General features: G+C 41.1%; 1 protein-coding gene across 14 annotated transcripts in view; it reads left to right on the top strand.

Moving 5' to 3' along the window:
• The window catches only part of RASAL2 (RAS protein activator like 2), a 185,506-nt gene that overhangs the window by 125,793 nt on the left and 45,800 nt on the right, over positions 1-13,913 (top strand). For 13 of the 14 annotated variants that reach the window (XM_061452032.1, XM_061452030.1, XM_061452029.1 and 10 more), the window contains one exon: positions 4,133-4,239. In XM_061452032.1, the coding sequence (XP_061308016.1) occupies positions 4,133-4,239 (107 nt within the window). Of the gene's footprint in view, positions 1-2,817; positions 3,365-4,132; positions 4,240-13,913 lie in introns of those variants that run through there. The other variant, XM_061452037.1, reaches the window with a different exon arrangement.

Raw genomic sequence — 13,913 nt, 5'->3', positions numbered from 1 at the left:
ATCTGATGTGGTTTTATCTGTGACAGAGGCTAGTACCAGCCCCTTCAGAGTAATGACAGATGGGAGTTGTTCTTGCTAATGTGCTTACTCGTTTTTTGCATCTCTGGGTAGGTCTTTATAGTAGGCTTTATAGTCACGTCCTGGACTTAAGCAGGAACTCGTCTGCAGATGTTCTTGCTTGTCCTGGGAGAGCACAGCCTGGTCTGGAAGGTGCCGCAGTCTTGACATGAGTCCCACTGAGACTGTGCAGTAGTTTCATTGCATTGCCCTTTGCAAAATCATGGGCACCCCTGTAATCTTTGTTTCCATGACCTTATTTGCCAGTTCAGTAACTGAATTCTGTCCTCTCTAACCCCTGAGGCTGTTTCCTTGTTCCCGATTGTTTTTCTTGCCCTTCTCCAATCCATTTCTAATTCAAAAAGATGGAGAAAGAGTAGCAAGCACTGCCCTGTAAAGCTGAGAGTTTTGTTTATCTTTACTTCCCCCAACCTGAGAAAAAGATCTTCACAGTACAATGCAAATTCCCACAACAGCAAGATTTTGGTTTTCAAAAGGCCAGAGCAGCCAGAAATAGGAAATTTAGATTGAATCTGAGCACCCCATACTTACTGGAGGCCATTCAGGCTATGCCATTGTGGCAGAGACAGTTGCCTTCAAAGGAGAGCAGTCATCACCACTACTCAGAGTAGTAGGTGGCACCTGCCTTACACAGACCTTCCTTCTGGCCAACAAAACAAGTTTTGGTGTTGCAGAGGGTAGAGAGTGGCGCAATATGCTGTGAAAAGAGACCTACCTTCATTATACCCTTGGGCAGTTCCCTCTTCAGAGGCATCTACCATTGCTGAGCAATTGGCTTGGCTAATTTGTAACTGACTATTACTATGCAGTGTTTAAATATTTATTTGTATAAATATTTGTTTACATAAATATTACTGCATATCACCAATATATGAGATGATAAATTGAAAGTAGCCCACAGGGATCTTTGCTACTCATTCGATGGATTATTTGATTAAGGTTGAAAATGGGAAGATCTGTCTGCCTCTTCCCACCACCACCACCCTTTTCTTCCCAGAAATTGAGAGTGGATGAAAAGGATTTCAGATTGTTTATCCACAGAAACAATACGATTTATCTATAGTGTTGGTCCCTGGGAGTGAGCAATGCAGAAAGCAGTTGTAATTTAATACTAAGCCGATGAGAGGTGCCTTGATTTTTACAGCAGGTGAAGATTATGCAGGCGTAGCCTCTAGCGTTAATTGTGAGCAGGGGAGGGAACTGTCTATTTTTTTTGCCTGGTAGTAGTGACAGCATAGATTTTTCTTTTTACACAACTCAGCAGAACTACTGTTCTACAAGCATCATAGCAGGTTGCTTTAGCTTTTGATTTCCAGTTAACGTATCTTGACAGTTTTGCTATATCTAGGCCTTCTTTTTCCTGGGGACTGAGCATGTTGTTTGCTCTTGGTTTTTTTTGCAAGGAGAAGAGAGGGAAGGGTAGTTTTAGTTCATTGTGGGCACCTTTTGAATATTTCATTTTTCCTGCCCCAACTGATACACTTCTGTGATGGTCTGAGAATGGGAGAAAACTCATTTTGCTGATGTAAATCAGTACTGATGTAAAATGAGTTGGTGGCTTATTTGCAGAGACCTGCTGGGTGGATGTGGGGGGATGAGCGAAGGCAAGGAGAGCCAAACATGTTCTTTGTTGTAGCTTTTCAACTCTATTTGGTGTAAACTTAACTTTTTCCTAAACTGCTCCTACTGCAGAACCTATTGATGAAAAGAGTGGGGAACTCAGGATCCTGTTTTCATTTATGACTCAGCAAAGTTAACAGACTGTGTTAAATTACTGAAGCAGCTTTGATGTGATTTCCTGTGTGAGAAGTGGAGAAAGCCAAACCTATTAACGTTGCACATTACTGTTCAATGTAAAATAAAAGGTGCTTGCTTTAGTCCCCAGTTTCAAGTGAATATATTACTCCCATTTGCTTTCATTGCATTTACAGTGAGAACAGCACAAGTAATCATTTAAATCCTACTTAATAGAGCTCTCTTTGGGAGAGCAGTACTTACAGGTGCTGCAGAAAGTAAGTTTCCTTTCACTGAGGCAGGGGAAAGAGGCTGGCGGTATAAGAGTGCAGCTAGATAAAACTTGCAACCTCTGCAAAGGTTCCTCAGGCAGTAGCACTGACCGTTACTCAAAACCCTTGGTCTAGCACTGGCCCTGCTCCAAGCACTTTGTTCTCTAAGGTGCCCTGACAGGGACTTACCCTCCATGCCTGGAGCAGGCGATGCCTCCTTAGCTGTAAGAAAAAGAGCCTGGTGCTGCTCATCATCTGAAGGAGAAATCTCCCCAAAAGTGGTATTGCTCTATCACAGTAATTGCAAGCTTTGACAGACCGTGATTTACTTCGTTGGAGAGAGTAGGGCTAGTGCATCGTCCTCGTGGTCGGCAGCAAGCGGCTGTGCCCTGCCCATTTTTTAGGGGTAGCTACACTGTGTGTTAGACTTTGATTGCCCAGTTCAGGAGCCTGTTCTAGCAGTTCTTTCCCCATTAGTGATTACAAGCAGATCAAGAGGCTGAATATTAGCCATTTGGGTTTTTAAAAGATACATTTCTACCGTATGACACACTATCACTGCAGAGTCCAGATTTCTTAGCTCTCACTCAGTATGCTCCATTTTGTCGTTCTTCAAGCATCCATGGGAGATGTGTATTGTAACTGGTGAAATCAAAATCCGGGATGCAGAGACATCACAAGTAATGTTATCCCTGAAGAAGGCTTTTCTCTTTTTTTTTCCCCTTGGTTATTTTGAAGAAAACACTGCTCTCGTGGCACCAGCTGGCTGTCTATCTCTGTAAACCTTTTTTTGCTGCTCTGAGTCAGGATATACAGTGAAATTTTCTGTAGCGGAGGGAAGCCGGCAGTTGGGCGTCTGTTAATAGCCTGAAAGTAACTAATGAGGATGTGCAGTCGGAGCGATTGATTGAATAGCTGCAGTCCTGTGTGTTTCTTTTTCGCTTGCTCGCTTACTCGCTTGCTCCCTGCAAGCTGTGGGAAGGGAGGGGGAACAGAGAGACCCGGCTTTCTCTTAGGTGGAAGTAGCACGGATCCCCAGGGCCAGGCAGCCAGAAATGGAAGTTTAAGCTGCATCTGTCTCTTGAAAGGAAAACGGCAGGAGTCAAAATGTCACTGTCTGGAGTCACGGTTTACTCCTTTTCTTTAAGATCCAGAAGATAACAATGGATTTTCTGCTAGGAAGTGATTTTTTTCTCTCCCTGTGTTGGGGGATGTTTTGTGGAGCTGGATTCCTTTAAGTCTGGCAATTGAGCTGGAGATGGGCAGCAGTTGTGATAAAGGTATCTGTATGTACATGTATCTAGCTATATATATAAAAATGTATATATGTACAGTGTGTGTGTGTGTGTGTAGAGATTAAGTGTGTATACTTTATTATGCTGCTATTCTAGTATTTATACAAGAAAAAGATATGTGTGTCTTTTATTAATATTTGTGCTCATCAGATCAGCCTGCGTGGATTTAAGATGCCAAAGTCGTATCTTAGTAAGGTCATATTGGCAGTATGAGAAGTTGACCTATTTTTTTTATCTGCAGAGATATATATGTCATATAACCCAGGCAGTTATGAGACTTCTGCTGGTTGCATGGTTTGAGTAAGTTGTGGGATCATATAAGACCGAACTTTGACCTTTGTAAAACTGTGTTCAGCTGTGACTAAGATTGAGCTTCCTTGTGTTTTGATTTTAGTTATGTTAGTTACTGCACTGCTTATGTAAAAAAAAAAAAGGGGGCAAAAGAAAAAGTTCTCTGAATACAATCCCACAAGCAGTAATAGAACACTAGATATGTTTTGGTATTATCTTTACCAGCATTTTTTATTTTAATCGCCTATTGCCTACAGTCAAGTCAGATTCACAACTTTGAATTTGTCTGTGGAAATGCCATTGTAATTTAGTAAGTAAACAGTATATAGAGAAATAGGTGAGTGTAATTTAGCAGTTTAGTAATGCACTTGAAACTTTGCTGAGGCGTCTGTCCTATACAACGTAAAACCTGATTATTCCCCACCCCCCAACACCCATTCACCTTTTTCTTCTCTTCCTCAGAGGTCCCAGCAGAGAGATCTCCTCGCAGACGGAGCATCTCCGGGACCAGCACCTCTGAGAAAACCAACTCCATGGATGCTTCGAATACTTCCCCTTTCAAAGTGCCAGTAAGTGTGCCTTTCCTGCAAAGGAAGAATTTTTCTCATTGAATAGGAGGAGGAGATTAAAATATCAGTGTACAGCTGAGCTCTGGGGGGTGGGGGGTGATGGAATGGGTGGAAGAAAAGTAAAAAAAGAGTATTTAGTTATATTTCCAGTTGACCAAGAGGTATTGCTATCAAATGTCATGTATTATCAATGAGATTTCTGATAGATCCATGACTTGCTTATTTTCATTGCCTTGATCTAAAGTTGCAAATAGTGAAACTTCAATGTTAATGTGGGCAGTGACCTATATAAATATTTTTGAAGTTGTCACTAGGGATTGTATTATATATTCAATTTTGACTAGGAAAAATGTTCCTTTAGTTTGGTGATAGCATGCTGTTTTTCCCTCATGCCGATGAGGTACATTGAAATGGCTTTATAGTTTATTCAGAAGCTGATGGAAATTCTGCAGGTGTGTTAATTGCTCTTTAGGTCTTCAGTTTTTGGTGTGAGTTTGGCCATGAGTCTGCATGACACTTTTTCAGTTAGAGTCTGAATTTTCTTCCTTGTGTCAGTCTTTGCTCAGTGTATTCAAGAGCACAAAGGCCTTTCTATTATTAGACTGAGGGCAAATGCTTCATGTTGAAGTAAAGTGCTCAGTAATTTTTCAACAATATTTGTTTGTGTTTCAAAATATCTAATCTGAATATTGAAAATATTTGTATACCTCTATTTTTGGCAAGTAATCTGCCTACTTTAAAACATGGGGAAAACCAGGAGAATTATCTAGTGAACATTGGGATTGTTTGTATATTTTTCTATAGACATTTCGGTACCTTAGTGTATGTGTTCTTGCTTTGCTTTAGATAGCACTCATCCCTTTTAAGCACACTTCCTACCTCACTTTGGATACAAATGTGTGTGAATATGTTTTTTTTATTAAATCCTGTATTGTGTCATTTTAAAAATACAATTTAAAAACAGCCAAGGATTTCGTAAGAGCCATCAGAATTATAAAAGGATTAAGGTTGGTCAGAGTGTACAGGATATATGGTGTTTAAAGCAACCTGTCATGATTTATTGGAATTGAAAAAGGTACCAAGGAAGCAGTGACTATACTGGGTTTCCACACTCATTCCCTTTTTAGAGTCATAGAATAATATAGATTGGAAGGAACCTCTGGAAATCTCTGATGTGTCCCCCTCTTCAGAGCCGGCCCAACTTACATCAGGTTGCTCAGGGCATTCTCCAGTCAGGTGTTAAAAATCTCCACGTATGCAGATTGCACAGCCTTGCTGGATGACCTCTTCTGATGTTTGACTAACCTCATTGTGAAGAATATTTCTTTTGTAAAGGCTTTTTTGTCAGAACGTAACTTGAACTTCTAATGTCTATTGAAAGACCATGAATCGCATTTTCCTCTAGTTCAAAAAATATCTGAAGTAGCAGTTAAAGCAGAATATGTTGCTGAGTCTTGAGAAGAGAAAACTCTGAGGGAAATTTTAGCAATGTGTATAAATACCTGATGGAAGGGAATAAAGACGACAGAGCCAGGCTATTTGGACGGAGGCTGTGAGCACAAATTGAAATATAAGACATTCCACTTAACCATAAGAAAAACCTGTTTTCACTGTGAGGGTGGTCAAGCACTGGAACAGGTTGCCTGGAGAAGTTGTGGAGTATGCATCCTTGGAGGTATATTTAGAATCAGACTAGACACTTTCCTAAACATCTTGCTCTAATCATCTTGATTTGAGCAGAGGTGTTTGGACTGGATGATCTCCACAGATGCCTTCCCACCTTACCTATTCTGTGAATCTATGAACTGTTCTCTGTCACTTCAGTTACCTGTTTTCTGTGTGGTACTTAGAGCAGGGGGGAAGAAGGGTCTTGGTCTGGTTGCATGTGAAGCCGTCGCAGGAATACTTTTGTTATGTCAAGTTCTGAGATTCTCATGTTGAGCCCATAGTCCACACAGTTCCAGGAGGGTTTCTGAAATCTAAGAGCCTTCAAGTCCTAGCTATTCTCTTGATCATTTATAAGAAATTCTCTGTCTTCTTGTCCTCATCTATAAGTAATTGCCCTTACCTTTAGATGTGTACATGCGCTGTCACAGTCTTTGCCTAATGACTGCAAGCTATGTATCAGAAGTGTTTGAATACTGTCTGTATTATTTGTTTTATATGCCTTATTTTTTTTATTTTGTTCCTCATTTTTGTAGTTTTTAGAACATTGATACTATCTTTTAAGCTATGTTTTAATGCTAATTCTAATTTTTCTCTAATACCTCTTAGCTCCTGCTCCTTTTCACAACAAGAATCTTGCAGAATGTTTCTCATTTCCCCTGGCAGTGTATTGTGCTTTTAGGATTCTGGCAAATAGGCTCAGGAAGCAGTATGCCTTTCTTGGGCATAAACCAGGAGGAAAAAAACCAAAACCAAAACTAGAAGCTATCTGTGCCACGTGTAGCTGGTATTATGCTTCTTTGTCTGCCTGGCCACCTGTATACCCAGGAGCATAATGCACCCTGCTGTCTTTCTCATAGGGACAAGCTTCTGGCATTATAGGTTTTGCTGTGAATAACCCATTTATATGCTGTTCCTTCTTAGCAGGTTGAAATGCAGGTGGGGGCTGATGTCACCCTGTTTTAAAACATGCCAGCTTTTGATCTGTTTAAGAGAGTAAGCTGCAATTAGAAGTCCGATTGCTTAAGAATACAGATGAGCTCAAGCCAAAACTATAGAAATAAAATACGCTCTTAACTTTGTGGATTGGCACACATCTAATAGGTGGATGATAAGATGGGGAGGAATCATGTTTCTTCCTTTGATTTTTATTAAGAATTTTCCAGCTCTCAGAAATAGGTAAGATGACTTGAGCACCTCATGAAAGTCTCAGATCAGTGGTCTGAGAAAGGCTTCAAGTGAAGAATGTAAGGGGTGCCTATAATGACTTTGAATTTGTGTGTGTGAGAGGTCATCTTTAAATTATTCTACATCTAAAGGAGAGAAATAATAAAAGAACTCGAGGGTTTTTTTTTCCCAAACATTAACACCTACTGTATAGGTTGGAGGGCTATGGGCAGCTGTTGTGTAGTGCTGTCTCAGTTATTCTTTCTTTGGCCCTGACTCTGTGCCATACCTTCTACTCACTGCTTGGATTTTTTTAACAGAAAGCAGCTTAAGGCAAGGGACAGCTTAACCTTTTTCCATACCGATGGAAAATTATGCTGAGACTTTCATAATAAGTTGCTTTTACAGCTTTTTAAGTTTGCCTCTCAGAAAAGCTATTTAAAAGCTATCTTCTCAATAGGACAGTGGCTTCCAGCATGCTCTGTGCAGTTGGTTTCTTTTTCCTTTCAAACACCAGGCAGTGGTACTTCCTCAGAACAAGGCATCTGTTTTTTTAATACTGCTAATTGGCATTTGTTTAGCATCTGGAATTTTGATTCATAACAGCATAATGGCCTTAAGCAAACATTTCCTTGACGAGACATTTTTTAAGTAGTCTTTTCAGTGGCAGTGGTCAGTGAAGGATTTATTTTAAGGGGCTGATGTGTAAAGTGCAGGAAATTTGCCTTCCTACCTCCCGCATGCACACTGAAGGAAAAGTCGTATGTTCAAATTTACTGTTGTGTGAAAAGTCAAATTTCAGTAGTTGCAAACATACTCTTTCTCAAGACTAACCACTACATGGACCAGCATGTGCAAAATGTTTGTTCCGGTTATGTCCCACCAAAGAGTATAAAGCGGATTTTGCTAATGCAGACACTGCACAGCGCAAGGCATACATACAGAGATTAGGGCTCTTGGTGCTTGTCCTTTCTTTTTTTGTTCCCCATTTCCCCCAAAATTCTTGCCTGCACTTGAAACAACTAGGTTCAGTTTGTTAATTGCCGTTTGACAATTTCCAAGTGTATCTGGGAAGAATATTGAGCAAGAATAGAAGGGCGTGAAAGGTAGGAAAATTGAGATGAGGAAGTATGTAAGTGTGTCGTCTCACATACAGATAGATCTGTGCTGTTTATGTACATATAGGAAAAGTAATTTTTAATAATGAATATTATTTGACTGAACAAATAGGAAGGCAGACGGAACTGGCTAGAAGTAGGCACTGTGACGCATAGGTGGGCGAGAAACCAGCTTTTCCCTTCCCACACACACACCATGTCCTGGCAGAGTGTCTCAGTCTCAGTGCATCCCGTTCCCTACTGTTGCACTGTTGAGCCCTGATAGTACTGTGGCAACCTACCATATTTTCTCATTGCTCTGCCACTGGAATTGAGGGACCAATGTAAATATGTGATTATCAAGACCTTAAAATCTCTTGCAGTGGAAGGATAGAGAGGAATTGCTAAATCACTCTTCATACTTGGGTTGCGCACTCCAAATTTTGCTTCTTTGGGGTAGGGTTGTTAGTGAGTTGTTATTACAAATAATACATGATTCATGCATGTCTGCTGGCTATTAGAAAAAAAAAAATATGAGAAAGAGGCAAAGAAGCAAGTGCAAATGAGATAGCAAAGCCAGAACACAATCTTTGAAGTAAATAAAATAAATTTTATAGGAACCCTGTGTGTGTATGATGGGAAGACTGATACATACAGATTGCCTTCCTTGGTTTGCTTCTAGTCAAGGGTATAATCAGATCTATAGAAATACTGTCTGCCTCTTTGCTCTTTAAGAGTACTGCTAAATGGAACACAAGACAATGCAGTCAGCCTAAGTGAAGGTCAAAGCTTGATGAGATCTCGTGGCTGCCCAGCCTCATCTTTTAGGCAGTCAGCAAGATTGTTACTTCTCCAGAGCACTGCTCTGCTACCATCGTGCTACCAGGTTAGGACAAGTCTGACCTTTCTAGCCATGTGAGCTGACGGCATACAAGTACATACTCTTAATTCTGCATCAGCACCAACGCAGAGACAGAAGTGTTGATTTACATTAGTGTGAGGCATCGTGGCACCCTTCGTGAAAAACTGCCTGTGCTCAGATCTGTTAATGTAAGGTTAACATTTTATCATTTGCCTGTGATGTGATGGCTTAGGTATGCTGGCTGTTATTGCACAGATTTTGTATCAGAAGGCATAAATTGGTGATTGGCTGTCACTAGGATGCTCCCTAAATTTTCATCCCTATCTTTATTCTGGGGCAATATTGTTCACAGGCTATATAAAGTTCACAGTCTTTCTGCCAAAGCAGATTTGTTCATTACATCAAACTCTACCATCGAGTCAGATGATGCGTATATCCAGTCTGTGACACTGTCTGGTGGACCTCAACAGCAGGAACATTTTTCTTATGTTCGGTGTAAACCTAACTTTATCTAATTCCCCTGAAATTAATATAGGGAAGCTAGGAATATATATAGCTTTAAACACTGGTGACATTCCTGTCATCCTTGGTTTAACAGTATTTAAATGTGTACCGACTTGTGCTATTTTTCACCTCCAAATCCTGGCTTAGTCAAGGTATGCGGAGTATAATTAATGCATTCTCTGCAAATCAGTCCTTCTGGCCCTTTTATCACTTTTCATGCTCTTCTGTTTTTAATTCCCTTCAACTGACTCTCCAAGTTCTGGTACCTAAAGTTCACAGGAATGTGTGTTATCAAGTTTCTAATTGCTCACAACCCTTTGTGTTATTCTCTGTCCTCCCTGGCCCTCTCTTCACCTTCTAATTTAATGTAGCTTAGTGTAATTAATGTGCTGTTTAACTTTTCTTCCAGATCATTAACAAAGATGTTAAAAAGAAGCAGTCATGCCACTATTCCCAGAACATCCCATTGGACCCTTTGTTCTACCTTGATACCTTATCACTTGTCATAATTACTCTTTTTAGATATTCTTGCAGCCAGTTCTCAAGTTTGTGTTACTAGTTTTGACAAAGCTCGCTTCCATTAATTTTTCTAATTAGTATGTATGTTGTATTATCAAAAGGTGTTCTTAAATGTTGGGCTGCTTACTGGCTGCCTGCCACGGGACTAGAGAGCCAGGGTCACAAAAGTTATTGCTTTCTTCCTGATGCAAGAGAGACAAAAATGCAGCTACTTGAATTGTAGTGAGGTAGCTGGAGGCCATCACTTCTCCATGTACTTCACTGGCTGCAGCTGATAACTGTAATTTAATTAAACACCCTGATAGACTCAGGTGAATGGTTTCATAAAATATTTATTGTTTATCACCATTGCATTGTTGTTCTCTAGACAGGCTTATGACATTTATTCTTTTAATTCCTGAATAGGGGCTTTTAGGATGCCCTTTCGTTATATTAGTGCCTGCTTTGGACAGCTTCCATACCGTGGCTCTGCTCCCAGTTGTGTCCATGCTAAACACCTTGCTGAATTGGGATCTGAAAAGCTGATGTAGCTCTCCCCAGCTATTGGCTAGCTCTTGTTCATTATTTTTTTTTACTAAGACTCCCAGTGACCTGGAAATTTTATTATAGAATCATAGAATAGTTAGGGTTGGAAAGGACCTTGAGATCATCTAGTTCTAGCCCCACTACCATGGGCAGGGACACCTCACACTAAACCATCTCACCCAAGGCTCTGTCCAGCCTGGCCTTGAACACTGCCAGGGATGGAGCATTTTCCACTTCATTGAGGAGCCCATTCCAGTGCCTCACCACCCTCACAGTAAAGAACTTCTTCCTTGTATCTAATCTAAACTTCCCCTGTATAAGTTTTAACCCGTTACCCCTTGTCCTGTCACTACAGTCCCTAATGAAGAGTCCCTCCCCAGCATGCTTGTAGTCCCCTTTCAGATACCGGAAGGCTGCTATGAGGTCTCCACACAGCCTTCTCTTCTCCAGGCTGAACAGCCCCAACTTTCTCAGCCTATCTTCATACGGGAGGTGCTCCAGTCCCCTGATCATCCTCTGGCTCTCCTCTGGACTTGTTCCAACAGTTCCATGTCCTTTATATGTCAAGGACACCAGAACTTCACACAATACTCCAGGTGAGCTCACAAGAGAGCAGAGTAGAGGGGCAGGATCACCTCCTTCAACCTGCTGGTCATGCTCCTTTTGATGCAGCCCAGGATACAGTTGGCTTTCTGGGCTGCAAGCCCACACTGAAGCCGGCTCATGTTCATTTTCTCATCGACCAACACCCCCAACTCCTTCTCCGCAGGGCTGCTCTGAATCTCTTCTCTGCCCAACCTGTAGCTGTGCCTGGGATTGCTCTGACCCAGCTGTAGGACCTTGCACTTGTTATGGTTAAACTTCATAAGGTTGGCACTGGCCCACCTCTGAACATGTCAAGGTCCCTGTTGTGGTTTAAAACCACTCAGAGGGCTCTTGTTCACTCACTCCCCCCCCCCTTCTTGCGCCCCCCCCCCCCCCCCCCCACTCCCGGAGGGACAGAGAGAACCGAAAAGAATGCAACTCCCATGGGTTGAGATAAGAACAGTTTAGTAACTAAGGTATAATAACAAGGGAAGAGAATACAACACCTCACCACCAGCTGGCCGATAACTTGCCCCCCCCGCCTGACCAAGCACCGATCGATACCACCTCCAACCCTGCAGTCCCTAGCCCTTCTGGGTAACTCTCAGTTACATCCTCGGGTAACTCCGGGTTACATCCTGGGCATGATGTGCTGGGTATGGAATACCTCTTTGGTCAGTTTGGATCAGGTGTCCTGTCTCTGCTTCCTCCCAGCTTCCCCTCCTCCCTGGTAGAGCAGGAGGCTCACATGTTTGGTTTGGCCAAACCAAAACATCCTTGTTATCAGCTCTGTTCCCAGGCCAAAAGTCAAAACAGAGCATTGCACCAGCTACCAAGAAGGAGAAAAATGACTGCTACTGCTGAATCCAGGACAGTCCCTCTGATTGGCATTCCTTCCCTCCAGGGTATCAACTGAACCGCACAGCTTGGGGTTGTCAGCAGCCATTATTCCTTAAGTACTTTTGTCTGCGCGTCACACAGAGCACATGCAATCTCAGGATATATTTTGTTAATGAATGCATTATCAGTGTATCCCTGTTGTAGTATCCTCTCCCTTTCCTTGGTTTTCCTATTACTGTTTTTCAAGTTGCTCATCCTATTCTGTATCCCTCCTGTGGCTGTAGACAAATCTTCATTGGAAAGTTGAGATTATTATGTGGCCAAATCTGCAGTGCTGTCCCATCAGGGGAAAAATATCTTCCTGATCCTTGCTGTTGATCAGCTTGTGTCCTGAAGCATGATAATTGCTCACTCCTGTTATTTTTAAACCTGACTAATGCAGCTACATATGTTATTCTTCCTTATATAAACACATAATCCTTTTTTAATCTTGCTGAAAAAAATTTGTCTGTATAATATCTTGTGGTAGAGAATTCTACAGACTGATTTATATATAGCATTTAGAAAAGGTCTCCTGACAATCAGTTAAATGTGCTGCCTCTCATGTAAAATTGTCCCTTGGTTTTCTTATGTAACAGGGCGCATGAGGAGTTTAGTTAATTTCCATTCTATTTGTTTTATACATCCATATAATCTCTTCTTGCTTTTGTTTCTAAAACAAATAGTTCATCTTTTAAAAATATCATTTGTAAATCCTCCTCTTCTCTGCATTTAATCAGTTTATACTTCTGGAGTTTAGTTTTATTCTAGTTTTCTTGCTGAGATGAGATCAGAAAAGAGTGGTGCATTACTGTGACAGCTATGGCAGATTTACATAATACTACTTTACTTTTATTGTGCTTTATCCTTTGCTTGTACATTCAAACATGGATTTTTATTGTTTTCTGCCTGTACACAAACCGCCTCTTCAGTGACACACAGTGCCAGGCTTTTGAGATGAGCTGATGGTGAAATTTGACTGTTGTCGGTCACTGTCTTCTTCTTTATATTATCACCAAGGTGTACGTATAGTTGCTTTCAGCTGCTTTTATACCATGTGAGTGGTGAGAGCCTTTTCAAAGGTAGTCACTGCTAATATTTTAATAATGAATGTTGCTGGGTTGGTAGACAAACTTCTCCCTAATATTGGCATTTTGTTGTTGTCCTACGGGGGATAGAAACCATGTTTGCTCCTAATTCCTGGAATATCCTGCTAGGTGTATCTTTCCATTTTACAGCTTGGTTTTATCTCCCCCTGCTTCGCTTCCCATTGCTTTACAGTGTTACTGGCACAGGAGAGCATTGTCACATGGATATGGTTTTTTGTTTTGTTTTCTCTTTGATAGCTGCTTTTAAGAAACTTGAAAAATAAAATGCTTTGTGTACTGACAACATGCAGTAGTTCAGAGGCAGTTCTATTGTTGTCCATGGTCACTTGAGTGTTATCTTTGCACCCATCCAAACCTTCCTGAGAGAGAACAAGTCTTATCACTCTGTAAATGAAGTTACCCACCTGCTGTTGTTAATAATGCATTAGAGCTCCCCAGCAAGAGTTATAGATGTTCAAGTTGCATTGCAAGCCTCCAAGAGGTAATGTGTTCATCCCCAGAAATACCTAATGGAGGTAACACCACAGCAGTGTGTGTAAGAGGAACGTTTGTCACCCGTATTACACTAGTTCTTGTGCTTTGAAACTTCCTTTATTACCATTGCATTTTATCGATGGATAATTTGTGCTATAGTTATATATGGTTTTATTAGTTCATGGCTGAATTAACCTTTCGCTTCCAAAACAACAAAGACAATCATTATTTATTATGCATGGGCTCATCTCTCCAGAATGAATAATCGGTGCGTCTGTAGGGAATAAT

Source organism: Pezoporus flaviventris, unplaced genomic scaffold (assembly GCF_033815535.1).
Source record: "Pezoporus flaviventris isolate CSIRO_AGI_PZ_B2104156 unplaced genomic scaffold, CSIRO_AGI_Pfla_v1 ptg000013l, whole genome shotgun sequence".
Taxonomy (NCBI): Eukaryota; Metazoa; Chordata; class Aves; order Psittaciformes; family Psittacidae; genus Pezoporus; species Pezoporus flaviventris.
Note: the sequence above shows the minus strand (reverse complement) of the source record. Positions and strands in the feature narration are given on the sequence as shown.